At 40.2% G+C, this 24,780-nt stretch overlaps 5 protein-coding genes across 8 annotated transcripts in view; 2 read left to right on the top strand and 3 right to left on the bottom strand.

The window, feature by feature from the left end:
- Positions 1–369: 369 nt before the first annotated feature.
- LOC111788961 (splicing factor U2af small subunit B-like) lies at positions 370–2,550 on the bottom strand. 3 transcript variants are annotated; one of them, XM_023669558.1, is made up of 2 exons: positions 1,444–2,550; positions 370–654 (listed from the first exon to the last, which is right to left on the bottom strand). In XM_023669558.1, exon 1 carries the CDS (start codon positions 2,306–2,308, stop codon positions 1,478–1,480), a length of 831 nt encoding a protein of 276 aa, XP_023525326.1. In that variant the 5' UTR covers positions 2,309–2,550; the 3' UTR covers positions 370–654; positions 1,444–1,477. The 3 variants fall into 3 exon arrangements, with proteins under 3 accessions (XP_023525326.1, XP_023525327.1, XP_023525325.1); XM_023669559.1 differs by lacking the exon at positions 370–654 and adding an exon at positions 770–1,173; XM_023669557.1 differs by lacking the exon at positions 370–654 and adding an exon at positions 770–1,146.
- Positions 2,551–3,732: 1,182 nt separating this feature from the next.
- Positions 3,733–6,831, bottom strand: LOC111789165 (mitotic spindle checkpoint protein BUBR1). Its single transcript, XM_023669826.1, has 11 exons — positions 6,539–6,831; positions 6,394–6,453; positions 6,049–6,193; positions 5,808–5,965; positions 5,126–5,207; positions 4,923–4,980; positions 4,798–4,852; positions 4,514–4,682; positions 4,330–4,412; positions 4,178–4,258; positions 3,733–4,072 (listed from the first exon to the last, which is right to left on the bottom strand). Exons 1-11 carry the CDS (start codon positions 6,733–6,735, stop codon positions 4,012–4,014), a joined length of 1,149 nt encoding a protein of 382 aa, XP_023525594.1. The 5' UTR covers positions 6,736–6,831; the 3' UTR covers positions 3,733–4,011.
- A 133-nt stretch (positions 6,832–6,964) lies between these two features.
- On the top strand, positions 6,965–7,603 carry LOC111789167 (calvin cycle protein CP12-3, chloroplastic). The gene has a single exon (XM_023669827.1). The coding sequence runs from the start codon at positions 7,045–7,047 to the stop codon at positions 7,468–7,470; it is 426 nt and encodes a 141-aa protein (XP_023525595.1). The 5' UTR covers positions 6,965–7,044; the 3' UTR covers positions 7,471–7,603.
- Positions 7,604–7,626: 23 nt separating this feature from the next.
- On the bottom strand, positions 7,627–16,003 carry LOC111789162 (DExH-box ATP-dependent RNA helicase DExH12-like). 2 transcript variants are annotated; one of them, XM_023669823.1, is made up of 4 exons: positions 16,000–16,003; positions 12,652–14,912; positions 11,267–11,656; positions 7,632–11,035 (listed from the first exon to the last, which is right to left on the bottom strand). In XM_023669823.1, the coding sequence occupies exons 2-4, from the start codon at positions 14,908–14,910 to the stop codon at positions 7,853–7,855; spliced, it is 5,832 nt and encodes a 1,943-aa protein (XP_023525591.1). In that variant the 5' UTR covers positions 14,911–14,912; positions 16,000–16,003; the 3' UTR covers positions 7,632–7,852. The 2 variants fall into 2 exon arrangements, with proteins under 2 accessions (XP_023525590.1, XP_023525591.1); XM_023669822.1 differs by lacking the exon at positions 16,000–16,003 and having other exon boundaries at positions 7,627–11,035; positions 12,652–15,699.
- Positions 16,001–24,780, top strand: part of LOC111789163 — a 15,770-nt gene continuing 6,990 nt past the window's right edge. The window contains exon 1 of the mRNA XM_023669824.1: positions 16,001–16,214. The gene's annotated coding sequence lies outside the window, so the exon portion shown is untranslated. The remainder of the gene's footprint in view (positions 16,215–24,780) is intronic.

The following is a 24,780-nucleotide window of genomic DNA, read 5'->3' as shown; positions in this document are numbered from 1 at the left end:
AACCTCAAATTCTATGTGCATGCTGTTTGAAATACATTGGATTATCATATATTTTTTTTTTTAATGCAAATGAAAATATTCATTTTTGTTGACAGCATTACCTCACACAAAAAATATGATATGCAATCCTCGGAGATTAACCACCCGACTACAAAACTATCATCACACCCACTATGCAAAGTGGTTGGGTTGGGAAGAAATACAAAACTATTTCTGCATATTTGAAGCATTGCCATCAGGATTGTTAAACGGGAATTGGTGCAGTAAAAACCTGAACTAATTTGTCACCTAAACCTGAACTAATTTGTCACCTAAACCTGAACTAATTTGTCAATCACAAGCCATCATCCTATAGAAACGCATAGGACCTATCCCTCAAACAAGGAGAGCAAAGGGGAAGAAAGAAATCCATATATAAGCACCAATTCTTAAGACAGAATCCACGCAATATGTCAAAATGAATATAATCCATCCAGTCCCAAGGCATTTTTATCATAAAACCGGCTTCATGTTTCCATTGGCCACGGTAATCTTCCTCTGCTTCTACCTCTCCCTCGCCCATAAAGGTATCCATTGCTCTACTTTCTTATTCAAGTATCAAATCAAGCGAGATTCCTCATTTGCTGCCATTCAACAACAGCATGTTGCTCACCTCTGCATATTTCCAGACTTACTTTTTTCAGCTCAACATTGTTATCATCTAGTATGAAAGTCCAAGTTATATAGATATGGCCTGATTATCCTAGCTACAATAACTATCGAACAACAATTCATCTGAAAAAAGGCGCTAATATCTCTAGGCCCTTTCAAAACCCAAACAATTTTCAAACAATTTCCATATAAAGAAAAGTCGTGGAACATCTAAAGAAGGTTACTCTCTACCAAAACTAGTTATGCAAGGAACAAGGCCATACACGGTTAGTTATTCATCAATTTGACTAGCACACAGTACAACTTTATTTGTTTCACACTCAACGATCTAAAAGCACCATGATCTCACTTTTTCTCACGTATACTCAAATGCAACTCCTTCCCCCACAAGTTGGACAACATCTCCATGTACTTCCCAGCCGACTGATAGTGAAAAAGTAATCGGAATTTGAATTGCTAGCTAACATGCCAACGTATTTTCTATCCTGTTCTTGCCTGGATCAGAAATTCATGTAGGAGAAACTGAAATTCATAAGAAGTAGAAAGGAAGTTGGCATAAACAGGAAGAAACACAGGTTGTTAAAGCATATGAATGATGAAGCGAAGATAGAAACGGTGAGAAATCATATCCGACAACATACACTAGAAAGAGAAATAACACAACCAAATGGCCTACTTGATATCATATCCATCGTTTTGTCTAGAAAAGATTTCTACTTCCTATTCGGGCAGACGGTACTCTGGTGTAAGGTAAGGTACATAATTAAATGACAAAGAGCACAGAACAATTACCAAACAGGCAAATTCCAACACGAGCACGTACACCTCACTGCTTCTCCTCCCTCTCTCTGTTCCACTGTTCAATACGGGCTCGGCGCTCTTCGCTTCCTTCTCTGACAGGACTTCTGCTTCGCCTGGGGCTTCCATGCCTTCTCCTTCCCCCATCTCTGTCAAACCTATCTGGACGCTCCTTGCTCCGTCCGTTTCCACGATGGTCACGATCTCTATAATCCCTCTCACGCCTATCGTAGTCCTTCCGGTTCCGCGGACTCAAACTTCTACTCCTGCTACGGCTCCGCCTATAACCCCGGAACCTACTACCGAACAGCTTCCTCCTCAAGTCCTTCCCAATCATCTTAACATGCATAAAATTGCAATATCCACCTCGATTACAATTATTCTCCTCGTACTGGCGGCACGTGGCCTCGCGGAAATCTGTCACCGGAGAAAAATCTGCGATTATGGGTCGACCAGAGTAGAATCGCCCTTGCAACGCTTGAAGTGCGGCAGCAGCCTGGTCCTCCTCCCTAAACTGAACGTAAACATTGCCGATCATGTGGTCGGCGAGATTATCACAGATGTTGAGGCTCTCGATCTCACCGAACTTTCCGAGTTCCTCGTAAATGTCTTCGTAGAAATCCTCGAAGTGTTCCTGAATCTTGCGGGGATCTATGGGCTGACCCTGAGCATCGACACCAGGGGTGATCATGTCGGGGCGCTGGTACATGTTCGATAAGAGAAGAGTGGGGGAAATAGTAGGGCGGTTGTGGAGGCGAGAGCAACGATCTCCATGACGGCAGGCGCCGATCTTGAAATAGAAAGGGCAGTTGACACGGTCCTTCTCGGTGCCAAATATTGAGGCCAAGTGTTCAGCCATTGTAGATCAGAAGAAGAAGTTCTCAGCTACAATTGTGGACCTGATTGGAGGGTTTCGACGGAATAGAAGCTGATATTGAAATGAATATCAAGAGAAAACGGGAGCCGATAGTGCTATTACAAGTTAGAGAAGAAAAGTGGAAGGGAGGCAAAAACCCTAAATTGGAGAGATGGATCCCAGATACGTAAACGAGGAGCTTCGGAGAAGAGCTGGGTTAAATTTTCGCTCGACCATAGCAGCCATACTATTTATATTTATATTTATATTTATATTTATATTCATATTTTTTTTATTGCTATTTATCAAAGAGAAGCCATGGCTTAATTGCTAATGTCTTCACAAAAAATATAAATAAATGAATTCACATAACAGCCAGCCACTTAGTTGTGTTTTTTTCTTTTAAATAATGTAAAAAATAAAATCATAACACGGCGAACAAAAGAAGATTAGATAATTGGAATGAAAGACCTCTTAGGAATAAAGGAGAATCCCCCAATTTATCTCCCTAGCTAAACTCGAAAAGTTGGTTTAGGTGTTTATTTTAGTTTGGAGTCATGCATAAATCTAAGCAAAAGAATTTGGAGATTGTCAAATAGAGTCCGTAAATTGGACGAAGGAGGATTTTAAGCGAAGTAACAAGTAATCCAAGCAAGCTCCATGAAAAGAAAAAAAAAATTTCTTTTTTGGAGGATAAGCAAAGAGGTCGAAGTCATTCCCTGACTTCCCACTAGTGATGAGATTCTTGATAAGTTTGATGATCAATAGAATAACCAAGGAGGCATAATTGGTAAGAGTCAACAATACTAACATCTATTAGTTGAATGAAATATGCGTTAAACCTTCAACAGATGGACAATATGGGCGATTTGTGTTCAAAGGAGCATACCAGCTACAGATATAGGGTGGAAGTGTTGTGACCAATCAGAGGTGCTACCTCTCAGCACCTCTCAAGAGATATAGGTTTTGATGAAACATCTTTGTGGTGGGTTATGAGATAAGAAAATTTTGACCTACTCAAACAGCATTGAAGAAATTGTACCACAAGATGGGGAGTAAACTACGCATATTGAGTCCGTGTTGATACATCGAAGATCCAAGTGACTTTGATGTTGGTGAGCAAAAAGTGGCTCAACCAAGCGGATCCAACGAAAAGGATACAACACCTCAAGAACTTACACGAGAACTAGTACTGAGAGAGAGTATTAAAAGATCATTAAGATCAAATTCAATAATTGCATGAAAGTTTTTGGTATTTTAGAAATAAAGATATATAACAATTTTAAAAGAAAGATTTAGGTATTTTAAGCACAAACCTTCTGGCCTTTACTATTATCACTCCACTCCAGTCTCCCACCTAGTTTTTCATCCCTAAAAGTGTTTAGTAAAACAAATTGCAGTAATCTCCTTTTTATTTATCTTCATAATTAAACTATAAAGTCACATTCAATCAAATTTTCAAATGATTCCAACCATAAATGACCTTACATAGTTACAACACATAAAACTACAACCAAAACAAAGTTATTTATAAAAAGGAAACAGAAAACAAGGGTTGTTGACCATAACAAGCCCAAAACCAATTCAGGTTTTTTTTTTCTTTTTTTTGGCCAAGGAGAGAACTTGGAGAAGGTTTTTTAGGTAAAGATCCACCAGTCACAGGATAAGCCATTTAGGGAATTACAATTTACAACAAACAGAGCTGATCATCGGAAACTGTTAGAAGGAAAGTTGCGCAATGGATTCTGCCTTAGTAACTCTGCTTCCCTGCTCAAACAACATAAAAACAATAAGGGTTGGCTGCAAATCATATTTGACCCTCCTCATGCAAAAAAACAAAGCATTGGAAATACTGTGGTAATGATTTCTCACCTTTTACAATCGCGTCCATCAACTTGCCTAAGCTGTGTGGTTGAAGACTTGCGACTTTCTTCATGTTCCAGTTTATGCGCCCTATGACAAGAGAAGAAATTCATGTGAAGTTAATGAACCCATATTTCACACAAAATAATGTTTTAGCTTACTCTTCGCATTCCTCGTCCACAAACACCTCTATAGGTGCATTTGCATTCGATCCTCCAATCCTGGATCCAATCCTTTGCGGTATCTGACAACAGAAATGTTGAGGGTCTTATACACTGCATCAGTTGTACAATTCAAGAATTGTATCTACTAAAATAATCTTGCATCTTGATGTCACTGTCAAACCTTGTGGGAAGTCCATTTGGAAGGAGGTGCATTGTTTTCTTTGTTTCTCTCCCTTCGACTCCCCAATACTGTCCAAGAATTCAAATGTGCCTTTGAAACATCTGGTTCATGGTGTGAAGTAACGGCGACTTTTGAATCATCATAAACATCAAGTGGAGCTAGATATGACCTACCATTGAATTGCAACAAAGTTCAAAGGAGATAAATGACCTCAAGCAACATCCCATATTAGTGAAATTTGTACAGCTCCGTACTAAAATCTCTCCAAGTCTAACTGCACTCACCTTTCAGGCTTCATGTTTTTCCTGGAACGATCGACATTGCCCATTGTCAGCATTCCTGCAACATATAAAGGCTTTAGAAAGTGTAAAGTTCTAATGCACATGAAATCAAATGAACTTGTGATTACCTGGATTGGGAAGCACAGTTCCAAAGCTACGAACTGGTAAGCATTTTTCCACCGACTCCTACACAATACAGGTACACTCACATGACTGAGCTACAATTTACCTAAATAGTTTCATATACGATATATCTGAATTTTATAATGATTTCAACTTAGAAGTTCAGTTAGAATGATATGAGCTACGTTCAATTTAAAAACTTGCTTACATCTGCAGCTTTTGGTCTTTGCATTGTGCGCAAGAGAAACATTCTATAAGCATCCTTCAATTTATCTATTGGATGAGCATTCCTACACATCAAAAGAGTTATTAAAAAAATTAAAAAGAAACATAGAAGGGGAAATTTTTAAAGAAATTATAAAGAAAACTTTTCTATATTTACAACATAAGAAATACAAGATAAGACATTATGTCTCAAAGCGAAAATGGAGGAATTCATCAATATAAATTTGTGGAATCAAATCCATTTTAATATTATCAAAGGGGAAAAATAAAGAAAGAAAGAAATATTCATTGTTGCAGCATGAGGGCACAACAACCAAGTTCTGTCTTGTTTATACTAAATTGTGTTCAAATCAAACGAACCATATCTACCATAGAATGATACAGTCCACTTCTTCCAATAAATTAACCGCACAAAATCTGTATCAAACATAAATATTATGCTAGAAAACAAAGTATCAAAACCAATGCATAAAATATAAGTCATACAAAGGTTAAAGCGCGAAGTTAGTAATCTAATCCGAGTTATATTTAGGACACACTTGTCTCAATCCTTGCAGCCGAAAAGCAAGAAAGAATTATAATTGATCATGTTATTCACGTTAATTAACAAAAAATGCCTGATCCAATTCAATAAGAAATGCCAAAATATTAAATTGAAGCCTCACCTTGAGATACCAAGATTAAACATGTCATTTGCAGCCTTTGATTTAGATTTAGACTCCAAATGGAGAGCATATGCTATGTAATAAGCAGAATGCGTCGTCCCAATTTCATTTGCGTGCAGAAAATTAAATATGACTTCAGCATCAAAACAATTTTCAGCCTGCAGCATTTAATTATCAAACGACAAAGACTCAAAGTTCAAATATAGTAGTAGTACACAATGGAAAAGGAGATCCCACTCACATATTCCAACCACACTTTCAAATAACGGAGATCCTCCTTGTAGCGATCTGAATGCCAAAAATTCCGCACACATTGTTCATATATCAAAACAAGGCCAGAGAAATCACCCCCAGCTGGATATGCCTCTTGGACCCATTTAATACACCTTTGAAAAGTATGTATTGTTAGTAAATACCGGGAATTAGAATGTAAAGCTGGAAGGAGAGTGAGAAGCAAGTTTCAACTAATTTAGCAAACCAGAGGTTAGGAAATATGAGAGCAATGTATTGAAGAGGAATAAATTTTAGGCGAGTTTTTCAGTTCAAATGAAGATCTGAAGTTAAACAAGAAAAACAGGCAACTTACTCGAGCCATGGCTGCAGGGGATCGTCGCCTTTGTAGTCGTCGATAGCCTCAATCAACTTCCTGAAAGAAGAATGAAGAAGAGATTAGGAAAGGGGCACTAGAATCATAGGCGCAAAAGAGAGATGGAAAAAGATGGGGAAAAAACCTTCGGTTATCAAGAAGGGATTTCTTGAGATGATTATCAGAATGGGACTTGAGGGCATTGTTCAAGATGCTGATATTGCGACCTCTCTTCAGAGGTCTGACGTTCTCTTTGAAGAGTTCCCAATCGTTCTCAGTTTTCCGCTTGGAGAAAAGGAACTCAGTTTCTGGGTCCAATTCCTGTATTGTAGCGTCTTCCATGACTATTGTTTCTCCTCCACCTCGCTGACGACGAACCAAATCGTGTTACTACGCTCCAAGGGTTTCAAATTTCAAATTTCAAAATTCAACGGCCGATTTTCCCCGTTGTTTCAATCCAGGAATATAAATGGGGTGGGTGGGTGGGCTGGGCCGAAGACTAAGAGCCCGGCCCAAGACCCACGAAGATTGCTTTCGAGATAGGGTGGGTGGTCAAAAACTCAAAATACTATTACTTAATTCTGTTTCTGAGAAAGCGTTGAGGCGTCCGGTGATCATTGAAATTGAAGCAGCAACTGGAGTTCTAATAAAATGGCTGCCTCGTGGTCGTGGTCGTGGCCGTGGCCGATGCAACCTTCATCATCCACCTCTGTGAGACCGTGTAAGGGCCTTCAGGAGAAAATAGCGTATCTAGGGCTGAGTGTCGGCAGCAGAAAACAGGGGTATCAGCGGGAGAGAGCAATGACTGTGAGCATGGCAAAATACAAATACAAAGGAACGCGGATGAGAGAGAAGCTTCTGACGGAGATGATTGAGAAGAAGGTGATGGAAGCAAAGGAGGTTTGCAAGGGGGACGAGACCTCAGGCTCTGATGAGTGTAAGGTGGCCTGGGACCAGGTGGAGGAGGTTAGCCAAGCTAAGGCCCATCTCCTACGTAAACTACAGACTCAAGATCCCCTGGAGTATTTCTGTCGAGACAATCCTCAGCTTGACGAGTGTCAAATCTACGAGGAATGAGTGATCCGATCCCTATGTGTCTCGTCTTGTGTTCTGTTCTATATCAACTATCAACTATCATATCCACTCTTTCTTTTCTTTTGTCAAAATCAATGCTGTATCTGTCCACAATTCCACTTTCTAAACCACAATATTTTCATATCATCCATATCCAGATACCGTGTTGAATGAACCATATTCAAGCATGTTACAAGTTTTATACATAATTATAGCATCTTAATCACATAAAAACGAAGACAATCCCTTGAGTTATAAAATACTTGCTCTTTATCAGTTAACAAATTTCAAATCAAAATGGAAACACCCAACTAACATCTACTCTACTCCTCTCCCGCTATCTTCATCAGCACCTTTGACATCGACTGCCAGACTAACAGCTACTCTACTCTCTCCCGCTATCTTCGTCAGCATCTTTGACATCGACTGAGAAACTATACTCCTGGTCGCAGCCCAAGTATGAATCACACATGAAATAAAGGGTATACGATTTCTTTCCAGTGTCTGGAGGCGCAGTGAAATCAAGCTTGACCTTCGACTTCCTTTGAAGGGAAACCCTTTTAATCGCCAGTAGCTGGTTGCTCTTTGTATCGCCAACAACAAGCCACCAGCCTTCTTCTTTGGCTTTGGGATACCTCGGAGCATCCACAGGCCCAACCTCAGTCCTTCCATCAAGATCCCGCTCAAGTGCAACTTGCAGTGTTATGTTCTCCCCTGCTGCAACATTCTCACCATCCAGTACCTCGTACGCCAAATCAATATTTGGGAACCGATTGCAAAAACGTGCAATATCCGACAACTGAACATCTGTCATCTGAAGTAGTTCACGCCTTTCCTCGTCCTCCATTTCCGCCAGGTCAAATACTGTCTCTATGTTCTTTCCAGGGTTCTCTTGGCATCTCTTGGCCAGTTCCTTTGTGAAATGTGGTAGCTGAAGAAGCATGGAATCCCGCTCCCACAGGCCTTGGGTCACCATCTGGCTGACTTCCATTGCAAGAAGGGCAAGGCTCAGCCAACCATTGCTCGAAATGACATCCACCATTGCCTGCAGCAACCTACTGGCAGAAATGACTACCTCCCGTTGATCTATTGCTAAGTTACCACCAACAGATTGCCTTGAGAAGTGAGCCTGCAGCAATGCATTTGCTTTGACATGTGGGTCTGTGCATTTCGGATTTTCAAAGGAAAATCGCTGATGATTAATCAACCTGCGAATCAACTCTTCTTCACCCGGTCGTATTGGAAGCAATGCATACTCAGAAGCTGAAGCCAGAATCTCCAAAAGACCCTTCATCTTGGTTTTGCCAGTTAAAGACGAACTGAAACGCTCAATGGTAGTATAACTTATGTAATAATACGACGCTATCATACCAAGATTAGATGGAGATAGGTCCATATCATCCTCAATGCCAATGCACTTGCTTGCTTCCAAATCGCTCAAGGTGTTCTCAATAAGCTCTGAAAGGTGGTCAGAAAGATGCCTATGACTGACACCTTGAAGATTATAATAATTGGGATTCTGAGTAAGCCTCCTGTACATAAAAGTCCACGTAATATAATCAACAGCATCCTGCTTATTCTCAATAATTCCAGCAACAATTTCTGCATTAATATTATCATGAAGGTAATGGTGTAGGTGGCTTTCAACCGGGAAAGCTTCATATAAGAATTTTTTGTAGTATTCTTTACGGGGTGCATGGCAAAGAATGACACATTTCCCAGAATTATCAAGCAGTGGTCGACTGGCATGTCCCATCATCTGCATCAAATCAGTAACAGGGTAGTCGGTGTGCGCATTTTCCCTTCCATCATAATATTGTGTTCCCATTACCACCACCAAATGGGCTAACAATGGAACACCCCAACACATCGAGCTGCTTACAACACAAACCTGAATCCACCCTGCTTCAAACAGTTGCGTCACCACTTCTTGATCCAAGCTAGACAATCCCTCGTGCAAATAGCCAACCCCATGACGTAAAATGGCTTTCAGCATCTCATCGTGAATCTTGTCAACAAAGGGCTCAATGTCTTCAAGAGATCTCAACAAGAATGGCAGCTTCTCTCCATTGTCTGCACTAGAGTACGTCATTATATCCACTGCTGTCAGTCTGACATGCTTCCTTGTAGGAACAAAAACAAGAGCAGGCTTTCCATTTTTTGCATGCTGAACAATAGCGGTGTATGTTGGCTTTGTCATTGCCTGCATTCTTGCTTCAAAATTAGCTATATCCACCCCCTGAATATGAATCTCCAAAGGCACAGGACGAACTCCAGGCGGGAAATTGAAGAGACCATGAGAAGTAGCCCCTATCCAATCCCCAATATCTTTGGCATTTGCAAGTGAAGTAGAAAGGGCCACAATTCGAATCTTGTTCTCAATCTGACTTGCAATGTATCTCATCCTAGACACAATCACCTCCAATACAGGACCACCTTGACCTCCAATCAAGTGAAGTTCATCAATAATAAAAAGGCTGACCTGTTGGACATGTTTTCGCTGCTTCCAACGACGAGATAGAGCATCCCATTTCTCTGGGGTACTAATGATTATTTGACCTTTCTCAAGAAGTTTCAAATCTGTCGCCGTTTCCCCTGTTAACTCAACAACACGGATTCCAAGTCCCTTTCCAAACTTCTTTTCCCAGTCTCTGTAACGTTCTTTGGCAAGAGCTTCTATAGGTGCAATATACACAGCACGTAACATGTTATCCTGCCCTTTCTGATGATTCCTCAATATAGCAAACTCGGCACAAATAGTTTTTCCACTTCCTGTTGGCGCTGCAACTAGAACATTGTCATCTGTGTTATACAACACGGTAAAGACTTGAGTCTGAACAGGATTGAAATGCTTAAAATCCTTATGAAGAGCTTCATAAGATGGATTTCTTAACGCAGTCACAGGAAGAGGTTGCAAGTCTAACAACTCCGTTGGTGGGGGGAACTTTTCTGGCAGAATGAGGTGCCTGAAAGAGACAGGCAAAATAGTTTGTGACCCTAGCCATCTGTCTGACACAACACGTATGAAGTACTGCGGGGGTAGTGGTTCATATATCTGGACCGTAAAATTCAAAGTGTGGTCCTCATCAATGTACTGCTTCTTCAACAGGAAATACTCATGATGAAGTATATTTTCACCATCATTATCCTCCACAAGTACCCAAAATGACTCAACATATCCATGAACCTTGTCCTCCCACTGGAAGTCTGGTGTTATTGTGAGCTCAACTCTCAGAACAGTGCGTGTAATTGGCTGAACATGTGCAGCAAGATTTAATTTTGGGAATTGGTGGATGAACTTGTGAAGAGTTCTTCCCATTTTGGGTGCACGTATAAGCTCACCTAGCTCCTGCGATGAGAGATCATAGTACCGGTCCCAAGCCAAATCCTTCTTCTCCAGCTTCATGAGAATATCATTCGAGATACCATGAAATTGCCGAAGAGGTGTCTGGACATTCCACATCCTTTTACTCACCATCTTGCACAAGTTCAAGGCCTTCTCAGCAAGTTGTGCCCATCCTCGTTTCAAGACAATCTCAAATAGAGCTCGCATAAGCCGTCCAGCACTCTGATGAAACATTAAAAGATATTAATGCAAGGAAAGCCAAATTAAAAGCCTAAGCATAGAGGCACAGAAAATGGGTACAGACAACAAAAGAAGTTTGGAGTACAACAACAAAGCTTGACAGGAATCCACAAAATGAGATGTAAATAGCCATTAATAACAAATAAATGTTAAAGATTAAAATGAGATAATTCAATTTGTATAAATTCTTAAACAAAAGCAAACTGAACAGACCTGAGTTATGAACACCATGTCAGATGTCAACGACAGCCCTTCCAGCTTTAGCTGAGATATATATGCTTGCAGCAAAACATTGATCTTGGCACTGGGTTCCTCCAAGCTTTCCTTGATAGGAATTGGAACACGTTCCAACAGCTTTGCTAATTCCATTTTCTCATCTTGGCGCACAGTTACATATTTAAATTCTTCACTCAATGAGAACAGGCGACATAGCTCAATATCCCCCATCATTGGCTTCAAATGCTCATTGTAAGTGGATATTGTTCCATGTGTTATATAGTAGTAGCTAGCTATGCGACCCAAGTCGGTAACTTGGAAATACCCACTTTTGCGGTCATACTTCACCAGATTATTTTTGTCTAATATTGTAGCAGCTGAATGAATCTGCAGACATAGAGCAGCGTCATAATAAGAAAAACAAAAATATCATCTTACACAACCGCAACATAAAACAACAATGATCATTATCACCCACAACCAAGTTACCCACAACAATCATCATTATCATTTTACTTCGCATCTCTCCTCTTTAGATTTTGTCTATTTCCCTTCGTCATTTTTCTTTCCTTGAGTACAGTATTCAGCCATTATTTTTAAGAAACAAATTCACGCTTTTTTTAGAAAAGGCAAACGCTCCAATACCAATAGCTTAAACAAAAGCACTCCTACAGGTCTCTATTAGTTCTTTCCATGACAAATCTTCTTCTCCATGATAATCTAATTCTAATAAATGTTAGAGTTAGTAACGCTTATGACTTTAAAGTGTTAATTTTCATCTTCTACTCTATTTTATTATTTAAGATTGAATAATTAGTAAGGTTAAAATCCTCCTTGTGTAGGAAGAAGAGGTAGATTTTTGTGGGTTACAGGTCCTTTAACATCAGCCTTGGGCATTTGGTTGAAATACATTATGATTGAGAGGACTACAGCATCATACACAAGGATTTCGTTGTTCAGATATTTCTATTATCTTTTGAATCTAGAACATAGAATAACATCATTGGAATCATTGCTTAGCGACTTGTCTAGCCACTTTTTTATTGTTAATCTTGTTTCGGTCTTAATGGAAGTGTTGTTTCTTCTCTAAAACAAAGTAAGAAAATATTTCTGAAATAATAATTTATCATCTACCATGTTTGCTGATATATTTTTCTCTAAGTGTTGAATGGCTCATCCGGCCAAAGAAACATGAAATATCTACAAAAGGTAACAACAAACAATCCAGCAAACAACCAATATGAGACGTTTTGACAAAAAAAGAAAAAGAAAAAAAGAAACATGAAATATCTACAAAAGGTAACAACAAGCAATCCAGCAAACAACCAATATTAGGACGTTTTGACAAAAAAGAAAAAAAAAAAAAAGTATTTTCGACTTACCAAATCAGCTCTCCTCTCTTCCAATGTTATGTCTCTTGAAAGAGCATCAGGCGCTATTCCGTACAGGGTGGGATTCCTTAGCATACGAACATACAAGTACGTATATCCTAGCCAATTACATGCTTCTCTTGCATTTTGAACAGTCCCAAGGACAATTTCTGCATTTAATTGATCGGCCATTTTGGAGACAAACTGACTTTCAATCGGTAGCTGTTGGTTCATTAGTGAAAGATAATATTGCAATTCACTGTGTCCTGTGATGATTATTCCCTCCCCATAAGAATCATATTGAGGTCTTCCTGCACGACCCAGCATCTGCATAACATCTAAAGGACTTAACTCAGTCCATGCTCCTTTCTCTGGATTGTAAATCTGGGTTCCCTTGATAATAACACTATGAGCTGGCAGGTTCACACCCCAAGCAAGAGTAGCCGTGGAAACCAAAACTTGAATATGACCATCAGCAAAAAGATCCTCAACAAGTTGGCGATCAACCCTTGTCATCCCAGCATGATGTATTGCGAAACCGTAAGGTAGAAGATCTTTGAGATCATTACTTTTGACTAAATCGGTATGAGTGTGAAGAATCTCACGGCTAGCACTGTCCTCCTTCAAGAATTTGCCAAGAGTGTCATTGGCAAGAGCAGCATCTCGAATAGCACGAGCTGTTTTGGAAGTTTCTTTCCTTGAATGGACAAAGATAAGAACTTGATGCTTTCCAGCAACTGCCATTACCTTCTCATAACAGAGATCGTTCATCAACTGGAACCTCTGCAATGGCTTCTTCACCGTTATTCCAATATACTGTTGAGAGAGAGGGACGGGTCTGTAGCTATTGTCAAAATGAAACAAACCTTTTTTCATATCAACTCGCAAGAATAATGCTACATCTTCATAATTAGGGAGGGTGGCTGATAATCCAACCAAACGGATATGCTCCTTAGTGGTCTCAATTTGCCTCACAGTTCTGGCGACAATGCTTTCAAGCACAGGGCCTCTGTTATCATGAAGAAGATGAATCTCATCAATAATCAGAAGCTTTACAAGCTGTGTATACGTGCGATCACCAGACTTCCTAGTAATGATATCCCACTTCTCAGGAGTTGTAACAATGATTTGAGTCTCCTCAATTTGTTGACGAGTCAATGTCTGATCTCCACTAAGTTCCCGAACCTTGACACCATAGTCCTGCAAGCGATTAGACAGATTGCCAACAACTTCAGCAACAAGAGCTTTCATAGGTGCAACATATACAATCTTGTATTCATTGTGGTTGTACGAACCATCTGGATTTGTGTGCAGAGCAATCTGCTGTAGTATAGTGAGGACAGCAACGTTAGTTTTCCCGGCACCAGTAGGGGCACACAACAGAACATTGTCCGCTTTAAAGAGGGCAGTCTCGTAGACTTTACTCTGTACCCTATTTAACTGAGTCATTCCCTTGAAAGCTGGCTGTGCCCAATCTGGCATGGAAGCAATTTTAACAAATTTCTCTTCGCTATCAAACGGCTTTGGTTTCAGAGCAGGAACGTGAATCTCTTCGTAACCCTTACTGAGATGTCTGTATGACCCATCAGGAAGTACGCATTTATTGTTTGCCATCAAAAGACTACCTTGTTGAAATGCAATACTGTCAAGATCAAGCACATGGCTCTGTCCAGTCAACCACCCGCTGTCCATATCTCTCTCAACAGGCTCCCTCCTTCCCCTTTCTGCGTCTCCTCCGCTCTCATCCTTCAATCGACGAGCCTCTTCTCTGATACTCTTCTCTAAATTTTTTTGCCTCTCTTTCGCTGTTGCTCTAGTAGCATGCAGCTGCTCGAGGATTGCAGCTAAATCTGGACCCAGATGCATCATTTCCTCCTCAATTTTCTTTCTTTCTTCTTGGTCTTCAGATCTAGCCAAACGGGTGCACCATACAACCTTCAGTCGGTTTCGTAGAAGAAATTTGACAAGGCTGAATTTTTCAAACTGGAGATGCACCAACAACTTGGTCTCGACTTCCCGGTCATCACCTTCAGCCAGTATCTTGAGTACCTCTTCGGCAAGCTTCTGGCATTGCTGTGGATCAATTTGTTGTTCGTAAGCCTGAGAGATTTTCCTCTGGAGCCAGTAAGCATCAATATCCTGAACATTAAGGTTCATACCTCCGTCCTTTTCCTGCATTTCATCGTCATCAATTCCCCCGCCCATCTGCATAGCCCCAGAACCATTAGGCTCTACCACATCATCTTCATCTTCTTCATCCTCCTGGACCATGTCTAGATCACTCTCTTCCTCCTCCTCCTCGTTCTCCTCAAATTCAACCGCAACACCTACATCGTCATCAAGAGCATCATCCCCATTAGCTGACGCAGGCCCGGCAGCATCGCTCCCATCTTGATAATCGGTAATAAGCCTCCCAATAGACACCAACTGATCGAATACATTGTTTGGAATGGGGTTCAGTAATTTCTCGATTTCTTTTTTCTTGTCTGGGTTCTTGAATGAGTCGTTTTTTAGAACCGCCAAAATCTCATCCGCTGCGCCACTTACTATGCTCAAAGGTTGCCCACCTAATTGTTGTTGAATGACACTGAGCATCGCCTCGTAAGCCGCCCTGGTCTCCTTAGTCTTAGGCATGTAGACTCCTTCCTCGGTAGAAGTAAGAACACTTTCTTCCTGAAGACGACGACGCTTGCTGCTTTGCCTACTAGGTGGAAGCTCCGCGAGTGGGTCGAGCTCTTTCTTCTTCCTCTTGGATATCTTAAGTTTCTCATCCAATTCCGGGGGCCTCCCTCTATAAGCCCTATCACCAAAGCTTTTAGGATCAATTTTTCCCCAGAGGGACTCGGGCTCGCCGGTGGGTTCATGTGTGTCGCGAGGACGAGAGTCTGTAGTCAGAACCAAACTGGAATTGGCTCGATACTCGTATTGCTTGAAGCGGGCGTGAGCCTCGGCACCACCACCCAGATGCGCCATGGACGATCGGAAGTAAGTAAATTGGAGAGCGGCGATCGGAAGTCAATTGGAGAGCGGCGAAATCTAGGGTTTTGAAGGCTCAAAATCCCTTAACAGTAACGGGCCTCGTTTGGAAATGAAGCCCAATAAATAAAGAAAAAAAAAACCGGCTTATCTCCGTAAAACTCTATTGAAAGTGGAGAGTTCAAAATTAGAAAAATTAGAATATTGAATTTAAATCTTAAATTTAAATCCTATTCATATTTAGAGTCTTGTTAATAGGATTAGACCAAAACATTTTATTCTCAATGGAGGGAGAAGCTTCTTCCTCTCTCTCTAAGCTCTCCGATAGTACTTTTAGATTACTCTTGGCACGTGGAATGAATTAACAACGCGCCAAAGTCGTGCACGCTGCGTTCTCGCTCAGTGCTCACTTCCAATGTCACTCATGGCAGCAATGGCCCTATTTCAGCCACACACTTTTCCTTCTGCAATTTCATCTTCCTCCGCCCATTCTACTGGAGTTCTATTCAACAACTCCGCACGCGCACCATACAACCCTTAATCTTCGAAACAGCCACTCTATTCCTCATCGTTCCACATGCAGAATTTCGTCGCAGGAGGTAAGACAACAAGCTATCCCTATCAAAATTTAGCTGAATGATAAGTATATTTTATTTTCTCCATCTTGCTTTAGCTTGCAGGGGTTCTGGTGTTCTCTGCAATTCCATTAATGGCTGTGAAAACCAATAGTCTGTTTAGTAACTTTACTTTCAGTTTTTCTAAAAGGAATCATATCAAAGGAGATGTATTCATGATCAACCTCTTAGTTAACCGATGTAGACTCCTCTCCCAATAATCCTCAACAATCCTCCCCTCGACAAAGTATACCATAGAGCCTCTGCTGAACTTTGTGAAACCTTAGACTCTCCTTAATCGAAGCTCAACTCCTTCTTTAGAACCCTCAAACAAAGTACACCCTTTGTTCAACACTTGAGTCACTTTTGACTACACCTTCACAACTTTTTTGTTCGACATTTGAAGATTCTATTGACATGACTAGTTAAGGGCATAACTCTGATACTATTAGTAACAACCCAAGTTCATCGCTAAAAAAAATTTTCTTTTTTTGGGCTTTGCCTTCTCGGGCTTCTTTTCAAAATTTTAAAACGCGTCTATTAGGAAAAGGTTTCCACACCCTTGGATGCTTCGTTCCCCTCTCCAACCGATGTGGAATCTCAAAATTCAACCCCCTTGGAGGTCCAGCGTCCTCGCTGGCACACCGCTCGGTGTCTAGCTCTGATACCATTTGTAACAGCCCAAGCCCACCACTAGCAGATATTGTTCTCTTTGGGCTTTCCCTCCCAAACTTCCCTTCAAGATTTTAAAACACGTATGTTAGAGAGAGGTTTCACACCCATATAAGGAATATTCGTTCCCCTCTCCAACTGATGTGGGATCTCACAATCCACCCCCTTGGGCGTCCAACGTTCTCGCTGGCACACTGTCCGATGTCTGGCTCTGATACCATGTTAGGACCCACAAACCTCCACAATGGTATGATATTGTCCACTTTGAGCATAAACTCTCATGACGTTACTTTTGGTTTCCCCAAAAGGCTTCATACCAATAGAGATATATTTCTTACTTATAAACTCATGATCAACCCCTTAATTAACTGATGTGGGACTCCTCTCTCAACCATCCTCAACAACCACAACTGGGTTTATACCATCCCAAAGTGACTACGAACCTCAACCTTTTTGGGCTATGATAAAATCAGAGCAGGATATTGTAGCAAGACAATTATTGGGTTACCATCCCAATAAAAAATCCCAATAATTGTGTTAGCTCTCATGTATCATAGCAGACATGTTTTTAAAAAATCGTGAGGTTGACGACGATACGTAACGGGCTAAAACGGACAATATCTGCTAGTGGTGGGCTTGAGCAGTTCCAAATGGTATCAGAGCTAGTCATCGGGCGGTGTGCCAGCAAGGACACTGGATCCCAAAGGGGGTGGATTGTGAGATTCCACATCGGTTGGAGAGGGGAATGAAGCATTCCTTATAAGGGTGTGGAAATCTCTCCCTAGCATACGCGTTTTAAAACCGTGAGGTTGACAACTATACGTAACGGGCTAAAGTGGATAATATCTATTAGTGGTGGGCTTGGGCTATTACAATGATATTCGCAGTGTGCCAGCGAGGACGCTGGGTGTCACAATCGCACTTTTCTTGGCAGCGGACTTGCGATTGTGCGACACTCACTTCCCAGCAACAAGTGAGTTAAGCCAATTCGTTTGCACGTCGCTTACGGCCAAACAACGTATGCTCAAGCCTCTGACCCTAACTTAAAAAGAAGGTTTTGGAAAATGGGGTAGATGGAAAATCAAAATAGGTAAAACAATGTCTGCCTTGAAAACCGTGGTCGAAGAAGAGATGTTGAAGCACATTCAGGATGACAAGACACCGTAAGAAGCATGAGACATGTTCGTAATGCTTTCCTCAAAGAAGAATGATACAAGGTTACAACTTCTGGAGAACCGAGCTGTCAATCTCACAACGCAACATGATGATTGCTTGGTATACTTCACAGGGTTAAGTCGATCTGTCGGGAGATTTCTGAACTAGATTTGAAGTCTATCATTGGAGAAGCTCAAATGAAGAGGATTATCATCCACGGATTGTGGCCAGAATATAGAAGTTTTATTATTGCAGTACAAGGTTGACCTGTCATCCATCACTTGTAGAGTTTGAAAATTTTATAGCCAGCCAAGAAATCAGGGCTTAGCAAATAGAAGACATCACGAAGAAGAGTGAAGAAAAAATTTAGATATTTAGACATTTTAGGAATAAATCTAGAAAATAAAATCTAGAAGATTACAAATGTGTCGTCTACCTTGTCTAATCTTTACTATAAATACTTTCACTTCACCAATTTTTCATCCTAAGAAAAACAAAATGTAGTAGTATTCTAAAGAGTATTTGATAATCTTTTCTTGATTGGTATTAAATAAAATGTGAGTGGTTTCCACACAAGAGTGTTGAATAGGGGAAGAGGTTATATTGAGAAAAAAAAGTTGTAGTAAGCATACTGTCACCAAGATCGTATTGGAACTCTAGATTGAAACAATGGGGAAGTGTCATTCAAAGCTTTCCACTATCGAGGCTTTCTCAGGACTTCATACGTACGACAACTGATGTATTAATACACCATTTAGATGTAAAAAATAAACTTCAATACACAAATGAAACGTTTTAACAACCTTTTGGAATTAAGTTTCAATCGACGCAAAGAAAAGAGTGATGGGAAATTGAACACTTGACCTTGATTGCATTTGGAAAATCCACGTGAAGCATGTACAATAGTTGACAAAAGTCAATTTGAAACCAAAATTAATCTCATCATAGTGGATGAGATCTGGATGACTAATTGTTGTTAGACGCAAAAGACAGCCTCCTCTATGGAGCTAAGAAACAAATAGAACAAAAGTTCATCCACTATATTTATGTTACATGAAAGATTTGTGGCCCAATGCCAAGTTGGAGTGGCATATTTTTAGAATAATTACATAAACGTTGAATTAAAATCTGTCTAGAACATATAGGAATTCAAGTTGTATGGTATTGTGAATCATGTTCAAAGTAAGTAGATCATGAACGAGACAATCTGAACTTGAACTCTGTTATACACACTGAGTATCCTTAAGCTTAAGGATTTGAGCTTCGATTGCCATTAAAATACACAAACAAGCCAGCTGTTCTAAACTATGCAATCGGGACATTTATCAACTGGTTTCATTGTCATGGAAACTTAATCTATTAGAACAATATGACTAGTCATGTAACCGCCCAAGTCCAAGCCCACCGCTAGCAAATATTGTCTTCTTTGAAATTTTCTTTTCGGGGTTCCCCTTAAGGTTTTTAAAATGCGTCTGCTAGAGAGAGGTTTCCACACCCTTATAAAAAATGTTTCATCTCCTATTCAATCGACGTGGGATCTCACAATCCACCCTCTTCGAGACCCAGCATCCTCGCTGGCACTTGTTTCTCTCTCCAATTGATGTGGGATCTCACAATCCATCTCTCTTTGGGGCCCAACGTCCTCGCTGGCACACCGCCCGGTGTTCACCCCCTTCGGGGCTTAGCGTCCAAACTGTCACACTGCCGAGTGTCTGGCTCTGATACCATTTGTAATGACCCAAGCCCACCGCTAGCTGATATTGTCCTCTTTGGGCTTTCTCTTTCGGGCATCCCCTCAAGGTTTTCAAAACGTGTTTGCTAGGGAGAGGTTTCCACACCCTTACAAAGAATGCTTCATTCCCCTCTCCAACCGATGCAGGATCTCACAATCCACCACCTTCGGGGCTCATCGTCCTCGCTGACACTTGTTCCTCTCTCCAAATGATGTGAGATCTTATAATCCACCCCCCTTCAGGGCCCAGCCCCTCACTGACACACCGTCCGGTGTCTGGCTTTGACACCATTTGCAACAGCCCAAGCCCGCCGCTAGCAGATATTGTCCTCTTTGGGCTTTCCCTTTCAAGTTTCCCCTCAAGGTTTTTAAAACGCGTTTGCTAGGGAGAGGCTTTCCCTTACGAAGAATGCTTCGTTCCTCTTTCCAACCGATGCGGGATCTCACAATCCATCCCCTTCGAAGCCCAGTGTCCTCGCTGGCACTCGTTCCTCTCTCCAATCGATGTGAGATCTCACAATCCACCCCCCCTTCGGGGCCTAGTATCCTCTCTGGCACACCGCCCGGTGTCTGGCTCTGATATCATTTGTAACAACCCAAGCCCACCGCTATTCGATATTGTCCTCTTTGGGCTTTCCCTATCCAGGTTCCCCTCAAGATTTTTAAAATACATCTGCTAGGGAGAGGTTTTCACACCCTCATATAGAATGCTTCGTTCCCCTCTCCAACCGATGTGAGATCTCACAAGCCACCCCAGATGCAATTATCCAGTACTTGTTTGAGACAATGAGTTTGTAGCACATAATAACAAGTACCTAAAACACGAACTTGGGCACTTGAGCCCTTGATTTCTGCATCATTCCTTAGAAGTAGTTGGCCCACATCCGTGAGTGGGTTATAAGTGGTGGTACTAAAGGTTATCTTAAAATCCTCTAGAATGTGATTGCTTCCATCTTACGTTCTATTTCTTCGTTTGTTAAAGTGCAATATTGGGAATGATTCGAGTGTTTATTTTTGAAAAGATTGGTGGTTGGGTGAGAAGCGCCTTCGTGAGGTGTTTCCATGTTTATGCCATATCTCATGCAAAAAGTTACATCTTGTGCCTTATGATCTTTCGTTCTTTGATCTCTCTTGCTATTTTTGGGTTGTATGTCTCTTTTTCTTTTTTTTTTTGTTTTTTTTTTCTGATAAAGAGGCCTTCTATGCTTCAATAATATTTCTATCCTCCATGGTCTTTGTATACTTCGAAGGGGTAGGGACTCTAGGTTCTGGAACCTGGAGCCATCTTGGGGATTCTCTTGCTGCTCATTCTCCTAGTTGTTGTTGGTCTTCCTCGCCCCCATTCCGCCTCTCCTTTCTCCTCTCTCTAGAAGGTTAAACTTTCTAAGAAAGTAACTTTTTTGTGGCAGGTTTTACAAGGAAGAGTTGACACTATGAATTGTGTCCATAGACACTCTTCTTTTGTGTTGTTTTCGCATTGGTGCATCTTTTGTGTGTTGCCCGTTTTAGGATTTGCATCACCTTTTGTTGGATTGCCCATTTGTTTAGTCCCTTTGGACTCGTTGGTTGGATTCTTATAATTTATGTCTGGTTTGGAATGGGGACTGTTATGCTATGATTGAGGAGGTTCTCGTGGGTTCTTTTTTCGTGGTAAAGGCCAAGTTGTGTGGCATGTTATTTCTTTTCATTTTTGTGGGAGATTTTGGCTTGAGAGGAATAATAGAATTTTTGAGAGCTTGAGAGGTCTTGTGGCGAAATTTGGAAGTTGGTGAGATTTAATGTCTCCTTGTGGACAACGGCTACTGGACCTTTTTGTAATTATGATCTTGGTTTGATTTTGTTGGACCGGAATCCCTTTGTGTAGCTTTTGAGTCTTTATCTTTATTGGGCTTGTTTTTTGTCGTATTATTTTTCATGTTTCTTAATGAAAGCTTGGTTTCTTTACCCCCCAAAAAAACTAGCAATTCATGGCTGGTATTGTGTTTGGATTAAGAGTCTGGAAGCTATTCCCGTAATTGCTTTGGACAGAAGGTACAGCCTTCTTGATCTCCACCCCATTCTGCCTTCGCCTTCATATCTGCTCCTATTCGCATCACTCTCCGTTCATCTTTCGTGCTCTTTCTCCGATCCTTATGCTAAATGTAACGGCCCAGATCCACCGCTAGTAGATATTATCCTCTTTGGACTTTTCTTTTCGGGCTTCCCCTCAAGGCTTTAAAACGCGTCTGCTAGGGAAGGTTTCCACACCCTTATAAATGGTGGTTTGTTCTTCTCCCAACCAATGTGGGACATTCCCCAACCAATGTGGGACATCACACTAAATCTGCTGCCACCATTGGACTACAATTTTCCACCTAAAGGAAGTCTGATTCGTCTATAAAAGGCTTCCTCACATTTTCCTCAAAATTTGAGGATAGGCTACAGACTTTCGGCACCGTGTTATTCTTGATGGAAAATTTAGATCGAATATGGACTCTTGATTTTCATGATAGTTTCGTATACAAGTTTATTTATTTATTATTATTATTATTCTTTTTTGTGTGTGCGTGAAGAATTGTAGGTTGATAATATTAGGCCACTTGATTATATTCGATATACCGAATGCTTTCATGAAAGAGAAGCTTCATACATAGGATAATGGTGAGGAAGATGGAAGGCTACATACCCTGTCTATTACGCTGCAGAGGATACTGAGTGGTTAAGAAAGAATAGGAAGTAATCTTTCGTGGAAAGTTGATTAGAGTTTGAGAAACTTGATTAGCTCCTTTGGTTGTTAGATTTGTCCAACCAGTATAGCTGTATTGTCACAATGAGTGCCCATCCCTCTACTAGGTTCATGTCCAGCAAGAACACCACTTGGTAAACTCCACTACATACCACACGGTTTTAGGAGGTATAGAACCTATTAATAACAATTGATCTTAAACAATCAAAGAAGTTGTTTAGACCCAAAAGTCCATACTCCATCTCGAAGATATCAATTAATGCCTTTGTGCCTCCACTTACACACCTCACATAAGGGTTGTTCTAACTAGAATTAGCTGAATATTCCAATTCAAAATTTGGATATTTGTTTCGTGTTCGAAGTTCTGTTGTAGAATTGCTATTTCTTAAGATTTACTTGATTTGAATTTTGATTTCCTTGTTCCTCTTGAATTACGTTCATTAGACAATCAAGAAATGATGTCCACCTAATAATTTTAAATTGATGACATGGACATTTCTTCAAATGGTTTCAATTTTTCATGCTAAAAAAGGATTTTGGGAATATTCAATCTTTATGTTAGCATCCCTTGGTGCTTTAATTCAAGAGATGTAAGATATTTTGGAGCTTCTCACTTCACTCAACCCATATGGTGGTGAGTGGGCAAGGTTTGTTTTCCATGTCTTGGTCAAGCATCTTTCTGGATATTTATTACATGGAATCTTTCTCCTGTGTCTGTCTGTATGTTTTATTTCTATATTTTTTTCCTATCTGTTTGGTTATATTTTTTACTGCTCTCAAATTGTTGTTTATCTTAAATGCTTATGTTCAATCTTGTTTTATTTTGAAGTCTAGTTTAATTGTACGTTCTCTTAGTTTGAGATTCTGGTCTTTGGGTTTGGGGTTTTGGATCTCCTTGTTATGTTTATAATCTAAAATACAAGAACCTTTTTGTTAACAATTAGGGTTTTCAGGGTCATTCTATCTTCTATCGATGATATGAGAATGGTATTACAATGCTGGTTGGGTACGTCAATGATATATAATTGGAATTCATACATCAAAAAGATCCTCATTTGCAGCTAATTTGCAACTCACTAAAGAAGGAGAGTCATTTGTGTTTGTATTGCTTGAGGTCCATGGTGATTTAACAGGCATCTAAGTCAACTTGTAGATGTGGATTGGATCCAGGCAATTGTGCGTGCAAGCCAACCCACTGCTTCTTTTTTCTATTCCATGATGGACTGGGTTGGGGTGTGTTATTTTGACAATATGAAGCTGGTGAGTTGTGGGTTAGTTGCAGGGAAGGTAGATTAGATGTACAAAAGTCCACCCCACGTTGCGCCACACCCTTCATTCATTTGTTGGAGGCTGTAGAAGGCCCTTTGTATTGGGTGTTCAGATCTCGGAGTTTGAATAATTCCACCGACACTCCCTCCACCATATTCTCCCAATTTGTTTTTCAACCCACGTCCCCATCACATAATATGAGCAAGTCCAAAGATATTGTCAAAACTAACTTGTGTTGCCGTTTTGTTCCTAATCTTTATTCCACAAAATTTGCGCCAAAATTTGCGCCATAAAGATACACCCCTCCTTCCTTCGAACACGTAACCTCTTTCCAAATCTCGCTTCTATTCCACAAAACCATATTCCTCCCATCAACATTGTTTCCTTGGATCTTCAAATGTTCTTGGATGTTCTTCAAATGTTCCGGGATGTTCTTCAAATGTTCTTGGATGATCTTAAATTCTTAATTTTTACTATAATTCTAGATATGCTATCCTTACTCTAATTTTACACATTTTCCATTCAACTTTCATTCATGCTCACTTTTGGTCGTTAATTCTTTTATATATTAACAATAATTAAATTAGTTTTAAAAATAGTCTACTGCATCATAATAATTAATGCATTTACTTGAGACTAAAGGGATAACTTAACATTTTGAAAAAACTTAATTTGAAAGTTTGGAATAAAAATATAGTTAGGTTGTTTCCTTTGTAAAACCAACTCATCAACTTAGTGATGTATTTACTCAGGTAGTAGATATAAATATTAGGAAGTTTAGATAACACTATCTAGTTCTTTTTTAAATCATCTATAGTCAAGGAGGAAAAGTAAATATTAGGAAAGTCTAAAAATAAAAAAGTATATTTAATTCAACATAACTAAGGAACTGTGAGAGTCTCTTATTTTTATTTTTGAGTTCCATGAATATTATAATAACCAAAGGAATAGGGAAAGTTGGTTTTTTTTTTTTTTTTTTTTTTTTTTTTTTTTTTTTT

This window comes from Cucurbita pepo, chromosome LG02 (genome assembly GCF_002806865.2).
Source record: "Cucurbita pepo subsp. pepo cultivar mu-cu-16 chromosome LG02, ASM280686v2, whole genome shotgun sequence".
Lineage (NCBI taxonomy): Eukaryota > Viridiplantae > Streptophyta > Magnoliopsida > Cucurbitales > Cucurbitaceae > Cucurbita > Cucurbita pepo.
Note: the sequence above shows the minus strand (reverse complement) of the source record. Positions and strands in the feature narration are given on the sequence as shown.